The sequence below is a fragment of the Nicotiana sylvestris genome, chromosome 9 (assembly GCF_000393655.2).
Source record: "Nicotiana sylvestris chromosome 9, ASM39365v2, whole genome shotgun sequence".
Classification (NCBI taxonomy): domain Eukaryota; kingdom Viridiplantae; phylum Streptophyta; class Magnoliopsida; order Solanales; family Solanaceae; genus Nicotiana; species Nicotiana sylvestris.
The window spans coordinates 186,462,584-186,475,607 of record NC_091065.1 but is presented as its reverse complement, the minus strand read 5'-3'; the positions used below and the strand labels follow the sequence as shown (position 1 = coordinate 186,475,607).

The following is a 13,024-nucleotide window of genomic DNA, read 5'->3' as shown; positions in this document are numbered from 1 at the left end:
TCCCTACATATTAATGTTGTGTATTCTTTTGAAAAACAAAAATTCATAAAAACATACTGAATAAAAAGTAAAAATTTCGACAATAATATGAACAATTGTGAAAAGGTTAAATAAATATTTAAAATGTAATTACACAAAATCTTAACAGAGTCAGATTCTTGTTCTTTTTAAGCTCCAATTTAAGTGTATTGATACTGATATGGCAAATGAATGAAGAAAAGTAGTTTTTGCTTTTTCTGGAAAAAAGAGAGATTTAAATGGAAAAAATCTCCTAAAAAACATTTTAAATATCATGAAGACCAAAACAATCTCATGGCTATTTAAAGTCTCAAACCACATCGTCACTAGCCATACCATTTCCTACTATTTTATGCAATTATGGAGAAAGCATTCGCCTATTTTCTCTCAACACTCTTGTTGCTTCACTATGTTGTGGCTACTTTAGCCGTGACTCATACCAACATTACGACTGATCAATTAGCTCTTCTTTCTTTGAAATCCCAAATCATTTCAGACCCTTATCACTTCTTTGATGAAAATTGGTTTCCGACTACTTCTGTTTGCCATTGGGAAGGAGTCACTTGTGGTTCTCGCCATCACAGAGTTAAGTCCTTGAATCTTTCCAACATGGCTCTTACGGGCAGAATTCCACAAGATTTTGGAAACCTCACATTTCTTGTTTCTCTTGACTTGGGAAACAACAATTTCTATGGAAAATTGCCTCAAGAAATGGCACGATTGCGTCGACTAAGGTTTCTTGATTTAAGTATCAACAACTTCATAGGAGAGGTTCCTTCTTGGTTTGGAGTTTTACACCAACTTCAAGTTGTCACTCTTTGGAATAATAGTTTCATTGGATCCATCCCCTCTTCATTTTCTAATCTTTCAAAACTCGAAACTTTGAGCTTCAGATTCAACTCCTTAGAGGGCCAAATTCCAAAGGAGATTGGAAATCTTAAAAATCTGAGGAAATTAGACTTGACCAGAAACAAACTCGTAGGTTCTATACCGTTTACTCTCTTGAATGCCTCAAGGTTGGAGATCTTAAAAATCTCTCGCAATTTCCTTCAAGGAAACATCCCAGAAGGGATCAGCAGTCTTCACAACATGAAATTTTTGGGTATAGAAGATAATCAGCTTACAGGTTCTATACCATTGTCAGTTTTCAACATTTCCAGAATTGAAGTGATTGCATTTACAAACAATAGCTTATCAGGAAGTCTTCCCAATGGTTTATGCAATGGTCTTCCATTACTCAAACAACTTGATTTATCTTGGAACAAGCTTCGTGGTCAAATGCCTACAAGCTTGTCAAATTGCTCAGAACTTCAAATATTGTCTTTATCATATAATGAGTTTGATGGGCCAATACATAATGAAATTGGAAGTCTACGTAACTTGCAGTTGTTGTATCTCGGAGGTAACCATTTCACAGGTATTATCCTGCATTATATGTTGAATGCTATTTGTATTTTATCTAATTGCTTCCACAAATACTTATGAAAATGAATTGCAGGAATAATTCCACAGGGAATTGGGAATCTTGGTAATTTGTTGGAGTTAACCATGGAGAAAAACCAGATTACCGGTTCTGTCCCAATCTCCATATTCAATATCTCCTCATTGCAACGTTTGGATCTATGGAGGAACAATCTCAATGGATCCTTATCACAAGAGATTGGCAACTTAACCAAGATGCAGGTTATAGATATTCAAAAAAATAAGTTTACTGGTATGTACTCAAAGTTGTAGCAAAAAGTACAACTTAAACTAGATTGAACTAATTAGTAATGATCCCTCTTTCTTCATGTGTTGCCAGGTGAAATACCCAAAGAGATAAGCAATCTCGTTGACTTGGAGGTATTTATTCTTGCATTTAATAGTTTTAGTGGTCCACTTTCAATGGAGATATTCAACATATCAGAGCTGAGAATAATTGATCTTACAGACAATATTAATCTATCAGGAAACCTCCCATCAAACATAGGTTCTACCTTACCCAACATTGGACGTCTTTTTCTGAGTCACTTGGCCAATCATGTCGGGACTATACCTCATTCAATCTCCAATTGTTCAAGACTTACGCATCTAGAGCTTTCATATAACAAACTCACTGGCTTGATTCCCAACTCACTTGGACATTTGACTCATCTACAGAGACTAGGTTTGGAGGGAAACAATTTAATGAGCGACTCATCTTTAAGCTTCCTGACGTCCTTAACAAACTGCAGAGATTTAACATCTCTTTCTGTATCTTTCAACCCTCTAAATGGCATGCTTCCACTTTCTGTAGGTAACCTCTCCACATCCCTTACATATTTTATCGCCATTGGTTGCAAAATTAAAGGGTGAATTCCAAATGAAATTGGGAACTTAAGCAGCTTACTAGACCTTCGTCTTTCTTATAACAACTTGGTTGGATTGATTCCCACATCAATTAGAACCCTGAAAAACCTTCAAGGGTTGTTCTTGAGTACCAACAAACTTACAGGAATAGGTGGAGATAATCTATGTAGATTGCAGTATTTGGTTGTTATTTACTTGGATCAAAATCAACTTTCAGGATCACTTCCTAATTGTTTAGGGAACATTACTTCCCTTGGGGAGATACTTATGGGTTCCAATAAATTGAGTTCCAATATACCAACAAGCTTAGGGAACCTTAAAGCTTTAATGATTCTTGACTTATCATCAAACAACATGGGTGGTTCTTTACCTCTAGAAATTGGAAATCTAAAGGCTGCTACACATATGGACTTGTCAATGAATCAATTTACAAATGACATTCCTAAACAAATTGGAGGCTTGCAAAATTTGGAATACCTTTCTTTGAGACACAACCAGCTGCAAGGATCTATACCTGACTCAATGAGCGACATGTTGGCTTTGGGATTTCTTGACCTTTCTCATAATAATATATCAGGAACCATTTCCAAATTTTTGGAGAAACTTCAAAATCTAAAATATTTTAATGTTTCCGTCAACAAATTGTATGGTGAAATACCCTCAGGGGGTCCTTTCAAGAACCTCTCAAGTAAGTTTTTTCTCTTCAATGAAGCATTATGTGGTTCTCCAAGATTTAACGTCCCGTTATGCCCCACTTCATCAAAGCATAGATCAAATAGGAAAAAAATGCTAGTTCTATTTCTTCTACTTGGAATTGCACTGGTATTTGTTCCTATCATCTTTGTGCTTGTATGGATAAGGTATAGAAGAGGTAAACGAACTCCTCATCAAGCTGATCCATTGTCTATTGCAACAAGAGGAAGAATTTCATATTATGAACTCCTCCAAGCAACTGATGCGCTTAGCGAGAGCAATTTGATTGGTTCTGGGAGTTTTGGCTCCGTCTATAAAGGCATACTCAGAAGTGGGACTGTAATTGCAGTTAAAGTGTTCAATCTGCAATTGGAAGTGGAATTCAAGAGTTTCGATACAGAATGTGAAGTTTTACGCAACCTTCGTCATAGGAATCTCACGAAAGTCATCACTAGTTGTTCCAACCTTGATTTTAAGGCTTTAGTACTCGAGTACATGCCCAATGGAAGCCTCGATAAGTGGCTGTATTCACACAACTACTTCTTAGACATCATGCAGAGACTGAAGATAATGATAGATGTGGCATGTGCATTGGTATATCTACACCATGAGTGCTCATCGCCCGTGATTCACTGTGATCTGAAACCTAGTAATATCTTGCTGGATGAGAATATGGTTGGTCACTTAGGCGACTTTGGTATTTCAAAACTGCTTGGTGATGATGAGACTGATTTATACACTAAAATCTTAGCAACATTGGGTTATATTGCACCAGGTATGTCTTTTCGTTTTACTTTGAACATTGATTTTCCTTTCCTTTGTTCCACCAATAAATGTTACATTTTTTAAATTACTTGATTGTGTAGAGTATGGACTGGATGGACTGGTGTCTACAAAATGTGATGTCTATAGTTACGGGATCACGTTAATGGAAACATTTACAAGGAGAAAGCCTAATAATGAAATGTTTGAGGGAGATCTTAGCTTGAAGCAATGGGTGAGTTATTCACTTCCAGAGTCAATAGTGGATGTTGTAGATAACAACTTAGTAACACCACATGATAATCACTTAAATAAGAAGCTAGGTTGTGTGGCATCAATCATGAAAGTGGCACTAGATTGTTGTGTTGATTCTCCTGCAAGAAGGATCGACATGAAAAATGTTGTAGGGATGCTACAGAAGATCAAGATTCAACTTCTTGCATGTTGAGCGTGTTCTTGGAAACTCTTGATCCAAATCACTTGTTTGCTGCATATGTTTTAGTACTTGAGTTGCGCAAGATTATGTTATATCTTTGCAATATATCTTACTATTTCCTCTTATTACTACTGTTGTAAAATGGTGGAACACAATCCACAAAGGAAAATAATTATATAATAATATTAATCTAAACCAAATAATTGGAAACTGATGAGGTTAATGATATAAACCAGTATGAAACGAATTAACCATTTGAATATTACTATGATTACCATTAAATACAAGAACAAATAAGTTAGATATAGAAAATATATTTGATCAACTTAGTGGCCATAATATATACTTGTCTAATCAAATTAATACTCTAATGAAGCATAAAATCAGCTATCAAACTTCAACCAAGAAGAAAAGAAAACTATTAGCTCCCTAAAAAGTTCCAAAAGAACAAAGATGAAGATTTATATAAAGGGCAGCCCGATGCAGAACGTATTCCGTGTTCGTAGAGTCCGGAATGGGGCCGCATCCAAGGGGTGTGATGTAGGCAGTCTACCTTGATGCAAGAATCAATGGCTTATTCCACGGCTCAAACCCGTAATCTATAGGTCATATGAAACAAATTGACAGTTGCTCAAAGGCTCCCTTTTAAAAGAAGAAGTTTTATATTAGGAAAAAAAAAGCTACAACAAAGATATAAAATGCAGCATCAATTCCTTCTCAAGAGAGAAACTTTACCCAAGAAGTTTTTATTTTTTATTTTCTTTACCTCTAAGATTTAATTTCTTGATTTTCCACTTGCTGCTGCTCACTGCCCTGCCATGTCCAAACTATATCTTTTAAAGAAGGCTTTAAGCCTTGATCGCAGAGCTTCCTATATTCTGCAGTGTCTCCCGACTTTTTTGTCACTTCCACAACATGGAAAGCTGGTGTAATCTCAAATATCTCTACATCAATACCTAGTTTCCCTTTTCTCCCTTCTTTGTTTCCTTGCATTTTTTCCATCCCGTCTTTTTCTTCACCAGTTGAAGACATAATTAAGTAAATACAGTTTGCTCTATTTAACCAATTAAGCTTTTAAATGAGAATCATAGAGGTGAAGCCGCATAGTATAAGGTTGGTCAGATAAATTTTTAGATGAGATGGTCACATAAACGAAGTCACATAAGCTCAAGGATGTCAATAGAACACTCTTTACCGAAAACTTATACTGTGTGTACAGGTCAAGTATTAATTTTTAACCATATATATTGATCCTTGAACAACCTTAGTAAAATTTCCGACTTCTAGATTACACAATTTTAACATAGTATGGTAGCAGGTTGGGGCCTTGGGCTCAAGTCTCACCACCATCTATATTATAAAAATGAATTTCACGTGCTTGGCTAATAGAAAAAGAACTAGTCTGGCCCGGTATGAGCATAATTAGGGAGCTTGTTGAAAACATAATCAAGTAAATAAAGCGTATTTTATCTAACAATTTAAACTTTTAAATGAGATGATTATATAATTTCGATATTACCTTTATACCTTAAAACTCCCCGTCGAAGCTACTTACTTCCTCTAGCCTCAACACGATAGTGGACGTTGGCTTTTGTGCCGTGAATCTAACCTCAGATCTATGGCTCTTGTCTTTCTCAAACAAGCTTGAGAGATCAAAAGCAGGAGAAAGAGAAACGATATTAAAAGCATTCAAGCAAGTAGGCTTCATTGTTGAGCTCTGCTCTTTCTTACCAGAAGAACACTCAGTCCGAATCATCCACAATATCGAAAACACTAGGAGGTGAATTGTCCTTTATTGAACCAATGATTCTCCATCAGCTTAGCTAATGTAATTCTTGAACACTGATTCGGATCAAGAATTCTTGAAATAAGATTTTGTTTTACCTCAGGAGGGAAATATTCAGGACATTTGAATTCCCCTTTACTAATTTTCTTGTACATTTCCATTAAATTCGAATCATGGAATCATATCTGTGAGAATGTGGAAAAGGAGTTTCCAATTCAAACATGTAAAGATTATCTTTTTATTTCAGCACTAGGGTTGTACATGATTTTAGTTTAGCTTTTGAAATGCTAGTAGCAACAAATATTATTATTTCCTCTCTAAATTAATGTAGCACAATGGTGGATCAGAAAATTAATAAAGAAAAATAATTGTTAGAAAAAACCATCTAAACCAAATAATTGGAAACCAATGATATAAATTAAACGGAAGCTTCATATAAAAAGTACAATCAAAAGTACCCCATCTGGTCTAATTTAGTTGGCACACTTTTCTTATTAGTTCGTTTAAAAATGAATGATACATATTTACAGTTGTAAATAATTCAACTTTAAACTCTTCATTTTACTCATCTTACTCTTAATGAGAAGCTTTTATAATCGCACAAATGCTATCGTCCCACAAAGCTTTTACCCCTTAAGAGACCACAAGTTTCAAAAGTCTTATTTTTTTCTTAAACTTCGTGCCGAGTCAAACTAACTCATCTAAATTGAAACAGAGGGAGGGAGTACATATTATTAATGACTTCTCCCTTTTACTATTGCTACGAGTCCTTCCGTTGTTTCTTTTTCATGTTAAATTTCTCTTTAATGCAGCTATTTGTGTTGTCTTTTAAGAATTATTAAGTCCTGATCACAAATTTTCTGTAGTGATTTTATCTTGAGTCTATCTAAATTTGATTGAACAGTCAGACATTTCCATAATAGTATCCATAGATAACTGTCATTCACTATAAAAGTTAATTTTCCTCGAACCGATTTTTAATGTTATCTTATAATATATCCTTTATATTAGCACTTCTCTATAGTATCCAAAAAATATCGTAACAAATACAATTGTTATAAAAAGGTTTGGTTGTACTCATGGTTGCACATCGTAACTGTATATTTTGACACGAACCCTACGCACAATTCCAGAGTTTTCTTTCTTTCATAGTTAAAATTACTTAAGATATTTCTAATAATTAAGTCAAGTCAAGCTTTGTGGCAACAATAGGTAGCAGATGACACATGCTAGCAATTCAACTACTAGGAACAATATTTTACGCAAGAAAAGTTATCTGGAACAATCTAATGTCTATATTTCTATGGAGTATATTCCCTAATGCCTACATTATATTAAAGAACTTGCTATATTCAACTTCAGTTCAGGGTTCACACATAGAATTTAATTGGTGATCAAGAGGTGTGACACTAGCTATATATATTTTGCTCGCTTAAATTTTTGCCTCCAACACGACTCTCGCATCGTTTTAAATTGCATCATTTTGTTCCTAAAACATCAAATTAACATCCCATTAGCAGAAAATTAATACTTTAACAAAATTGGACATATGTATCACATAAAACTCATGAAAGACTATAAGATCGAAGATAAATTAACATCAAAATATATGAAAATATGTCAAACATCACTTGATTTAAAGAATAATGGGGAACAGCACGCCACAATTGAAAATTCAGCCCATTATATGTTTGCACATGAAATCTATGATGACTATAAAATTATGTCATTAAGAGTAAAACAAAAACTTAAAATTAAAGTATCTTTAAAAATAAAAATATAGTATTATTTTGGAACAGATTAAAAATATAAAGTATGTCACATAAAATGAGAAAAAAAATCAAATAATGCATAACGAGATTCAAATGTTCAAAGGATGCTATTACAACATTTAATTTAAGAACCAGTTTAGAAAAATAAAATTAATTCCAAGTGATCACATTATGGAAAAGATTAGAGGAATAATTTTGCCACAAAACAACCTGTTGCAAGACTTGGTTGATTTTTGGTCTTCTCCAGACTCCAATTATTCTAGTCCTCGGGGCCCACATAGCCTGGAAAATTTCCCTAATGAGGAATTAAAGCAAGATGTACTAATGTTGAGATGACAGCATGCATGAAGAAAAGCCTCATTTAAATATATTCTAACAATCATGACCAAAAAGAGGTCACGATTCAATATTTAAAAGGATAGCCTAGTGTAGAAAGTATCTTACATTCATGTAGAGTATTTGGGGAAGAGATATACCTCAAGGGGTGTCATGTAAACAACGTACTCTAATAGAAGAATTATTGATTGCTTCCATGACTTGAACCCGAGACCTATAAATCACACTGAGACAACTCTATTGTTGCTCAAGCAATTTTTACTAACCATGTGCCATGTTCTTATGAATTTCTGCACGTAGGAGGAAAGCTTTCACCTCGTTTATTTCTCTTTGCGCTCTTGTTGATTCACTATGTAATGGCTCAGCCCATGACTCAAATTAAAAAGCATTTCTACATTGCCATCTTATGTAAAAAAGTGCTAAATTAAGGAGATTTTTTTTTTTACTTTTAGCCCGCGTTAGAAACTATTTATATTTGATAGCCGAAAAAATATATAAGATTTATATAAATTTTGTATATAACGTACAAAATGTATATATACAAAAAATAAATATTTTTTCGGCTAGTATTTTGAGAGCGGTTATACGGTATTATTTTCCTAAATTAAACCAATATATTGGTTAATTATTACCTAATCGCGCCCTCCAACGCCATATAGTCTAGAAAATCTAGCACGCCCGTCTTAAAGATTGACCATGCCCCTTTACGGGGCATTTGCATCTATACCCGCTTTTTGTGTCACGTTTTAACTTGTGCTCGCTTTGCAAAAAAAATTGCAGACGTACCCGCTTTTTCGCATAACTTCAGCATACGGGGCTGAAGTAGCAAAGACAATCACGCAAAACTTTAGTATTCTAGTAGTCAGGCCTGAAGTTCAGCTCTAGAGCTGAAGTTTTTGTTTTGTAACTGTCGAACTTCAGCTCTAGAGCTGATGTTTTTGTTTGTAACTGGCGAACATCAGCCTTTTTTTTTGTAAGCTTCAGCTCTAGAGCTGAAGTTTTTGTTTGTAACTGGCGAAGTTTTTGTTCGTAAGCTTCAGCTCTAGAGCTGAAGTTTTTGTTTGTAACTGGCGAACTTAAGTCTTCTTAGAGTTGAACTTCAGCCTACTGCATTGTGAATGCTCCATATATCTTTTCAGCTTGTTGGAAGGTTTGTCTCTTATTTATGTCTTTTTCTTTTTCAGTATACTCTTTTATCAAACATTTCTCATTTTCCCCTTGATTTTCTTGGTCTGAGGGAGAACTTGATGTAAACTTTTAGAAACCTACATATGTAATATGTTTTTTTCCTTCTTTTTTCTGGTTTCGATATCTTTTTCTGGGTGAAGATACGGTTTTACACTTACAGTAACAGAAGAGAAAGAGACAACAGGAGTTTAGAGCAATTTACTTTTACCCATTAGGTCGTCAAGCCTTGCTGCAGGAGAAGACATGAAAAAAGCTGAAAAGCTTTGAATTTCTTCTAATGGAACTATCGGATTGAGGACGGATATAACTTTGAGGAGGAGGAGGAGAAAGGGGACTGAAGTTGTTTAAAAAGTGGGTACAAGTTAAAACTTTTAAAAAAAATGGGTATAGGTTAAATGGGGGCGACCAAATAGGACGACCCGTGCAATTTTTACCCCTTTCCGCCTTCCACATTGCCATCCTTGCATATATAGTCTCATCAAGAAATTAAACTACAAAGAGAATAATTACTAATTGAATTATTTTGAAAGTGTAAATATTATTGACATTTTTATTATCACCACACTGTTCTAGAGAAAATGAAGGCACATAGAAAAGAAAGCAAAGACCTGGAAATTCTTTGCATTAGAGGAAATATTTTGCCACCACATTTACGGTTGAAAGACTCGGTTGATTTGGTCTTCTCCAGTTTCCACATAACCTGGAAAATTTCCCTAAAACGACAACATCCAATACAAATTAATGTTGTGCATTTTTTAAAAAAAATTCATAAAAACATGCTCTGAAACTAGTAAAAATTTGAAAAAAAATTGTAAAACAGTTATTAAAAAGTTAGATAAATATATAAAATGTTACGCAAAATATCTTAACAGTCATGTTCTTGTTTCTATGAACTCGATTTAGTAGTATTAGTAATGATATGACAGAATAAATGAAGAAAATTAATTCTCTTTATTCCATAAAAGTGATTTGAATGAAAAAAATCTCGAAAAAGGCATGTTAAATATCATGAAGACCAAAAAGCAAGATCTCATGGCTATTTAAAGTCTCAAACTCACATAGTTACTAGACATACCAATTATGGAGAAAGCGTTCACCTCTTTTCTCTCAACACTCTTGTTGCTTCACTATGTTATGGCTACTTCAGCCATGACTCATACCAACATTTCCACTGATCAATTAGCTCTTCTTTCTTTGAAATTGTCACGACCCAGATTTTCCACCCTTGGGAGTCGTGATGACGCCTACTAATGTGAGCTAGGCAAACCGACTATTGAACAAATTACTCATTTTACCCATTTTATATTCTTTAACAATTATGAAGCAATAACATTTAAACAATGAAATTTACCATAAGCAGAAAAAAAGCAATAAACTATCTGAACATGAATTCAATACAATTGTTTAAACCTCTACTACCCAGAACTGGTGTCACAGTTTCATAGACGATCTAAGAATGCTACATACAAAGTCTGAAAAAAAATAAACGATACACTGTTTCTGAATTAAGGAAATGAAACAGTAATAAAGGGATAGAGCTAGGGAGACGTCTGGACCTGCAGACGCCTGCAGGACTATCTTGGATCTCCGCGTGAACTGAAGGCAGCCACTCAATCTACGATCCAAAAGCTGCTGCTCTGGGATCTGCACACAGTGCAGCGTGTAGTATCAGCACAACCGACCCCATGTGCTAGTAAGTGCCTAGCCTAACCTCGGCGAAGTAGTGACGAGGCTAGGACCAGACTACCAAATAAACCTTTGCAATTTAACTATATACAGCGGGAGGAAGAACAGTAATATACAGTCAAGTATGAGAGGGGTAACATGTTGCGGGGGAACTATCAACTTAGAATAGAAAGACAATAAGTAATTGACGGAAACAACATATCTCAGATATCAATAAAGAATAAAAAATCAATAAGTGTACGACATCACCCTTCGTGCTTTTACTCTCGTCCTCACCAAAGCAACCAAGTAAAGAAATGTACAAGGCATCACTCTTCGCGCTTTTACTCTCGTCCTCACCACATAATCAATATACTTGGCACGGAATGGTACATCGTGCGGCACAGCATCACCTTCGTGCTTTACACTCTTTCCTCACAAAAATCATATACGGCATCACCCTTCGTGCTTTAACACTCTCTCACCAAGACAATACACGGCATCACCCTTCGTGCTTTAACACTCTTCCTCACCCAATCAACAATCACAAACAATAGGGCAAGGGAATAGATGAAATTACAATAAGAATTCCGGCAAGGGAACAATAGTCCACAATCAAGTCCCGGCAAGGGAACAACATCATAAGAAGCATCAACATCCCGGCTAGGGACAAATTCCCAACAAGGGAGATAATATAATGATTCTCTTCTTTTTTTCACCTTTACTTCTCAACTCACATCACAACTTGAGCCAATGCTCTAAAAGATTCAATTACCACTTATACTTTCACATTTTATTATGCAACTTGAGTCAACGCTCCTCAATGTTCAAATGTCACAATTACTTCCTCAAACTTTACCCAACAATAGAAATCATCATCAAAGTATGAACAATACAATGAAGTCATAATAACCACAATATAAGACTCACGAGCATGCTTGACACCATAGTATAGATACTCGTCACCATGCTTATACGTCGTATCAACAATTACACTTAGCAAATAGGACTTGACTCCTAATCCCTCAAGCTAAGGTTAGACCAAACACTTACCTTGATGCCACGAACACAACTCAAGCCTCTACTATCGCTTTACCTCTTGATTCCACCACCAACTCGCTCGTATCTAGCCACAAATTACTTAATTATATTAATAAATGCTAAATCAATCAATTCTAATGCATGAAAATAAATTTTCCAAAGTTTGACCCAAAAAGTCAAAAATCGCCCCCGGGCCCACATGGTCAAAACCCAAGGTTTGAACCAAAACCCGATTACCCATTCCCCCACGAACCCAAATATATAATTTGTTTTGAAATCGGACCTCAAATCGAGGTCCAAATCCCCAATTTTTGAAAAACCTAGGTTCTACCCAAAACACCCAATTTCCCCCATGAAAATCATTGATTTTGAGTTGAAATCATGTGAAAAGATACGAATGATTGAAGAAAACGAGTTAAAATTGACTTACAACCGATTTGGAAGAAGAGTTGTCTTTGACAAATCGCCCAAGAATGTTTTGGGTTTGAAAGAGGGTGAAGAATGAAAGATTTTCGGCTAAGTTACAAAATTGCAGGTTGCAGATGTCGCATTTCCGACCAGGGTTAGCAATTACGAACCCAAATTTCTGCTAACTTCGCTTTTGCAAAGGGACCCTCGCATTTGCGAGATCGGAATTGCGAACATACTATTGCATTTGCTATAATAGGCCCAGATGGGGAGTGTTGCATTTGCGACGGAACATCTCGCATTTGCGAGGAAGGGCTGGCCTGGGCTGTTTCGCATTTTTGACTCAGCCTTTGCGTTTGCGAGCCAGGCTTCGCAAATGCAAAGCCTGCAGGCCTGTTCACACCAGCTGAAAACTTGCAATTCTCCAAGTCCAAAATCCACTCTGTGGCCTATCCAAAACCCACCCGAGCCCTCGGGGCTCCAAACCAAACATGCACACCAACCTAAAAATATCATACGGACTCGTTCGTACATTCAAATCACTAAAATAACATCAACAACTATGAATTTAGCATCAAAATCGTGAAATTT

The 13,024-nt window shown here is 35.5% G+C and overlaps 2 protein-coding genes across 4 annotated transcripts; both read left to right on the top strand.

Moving 5' to 3' along the window:
* The first annotated feature begins 333 nt into the window (after nt 1–333).
* On the top strand, nt 334–4,329 carry LOC104216968 (probable LRR receptor-like serine/threonine-protein kinase At3g47570). 3 transcript variants are annotated; one of them, XM_070156671.1, is made up of 5 exons: nt 334–1,435; nt 1,517–1,732; nt 1,820–1,860; nt 3,207–3,814; nt 3,906–4,329. In XM_070156671.1, the coding sequence occupies exons 1-4, from the start codon at nt 379–381 to the stop codon at nt 3,210–3,212; spliced, it is 1,320 nt and encodes a 439-aa protein (XP_070012772.1). In that variant the 5' UTR covers nt 334–378; the 3' UTR covers nt 3,213–3,814; nt 3,906–4,329. The 3 variants fall into 3 exon arrangements, with proteins under 3 accessions (XP_070012772.1, XP_070012771.1, XP_070012770.1); XM_070156670.1 differs by having other exon boundaries at nt 335–1,420; nt 1,820–3,814; XM_070156669.1 differs by having other exon boundaries at nt 336–1,435; nt 1,820–3,814.
* On the top strand, nt 3,535–4,249 carry LOC138878709 (probable LRR receptor-like serine/threonine-protein kinase At3g47570). Its single transcript, XM_070158395.1, has 2 exons — nt 3,535–3,814; nt 3,906–4,249. The coding sequence occupies exons 1-2, from the start codon at nt 3,535–3,537 to the stop codon at nt 4,247–4,249; spliced, it is 624 nt and encodes a 207-aa protein (XP_070014496.1).
* Nucleotides 4,330–13,024: the final 8,695 nt, after the last annotated feature.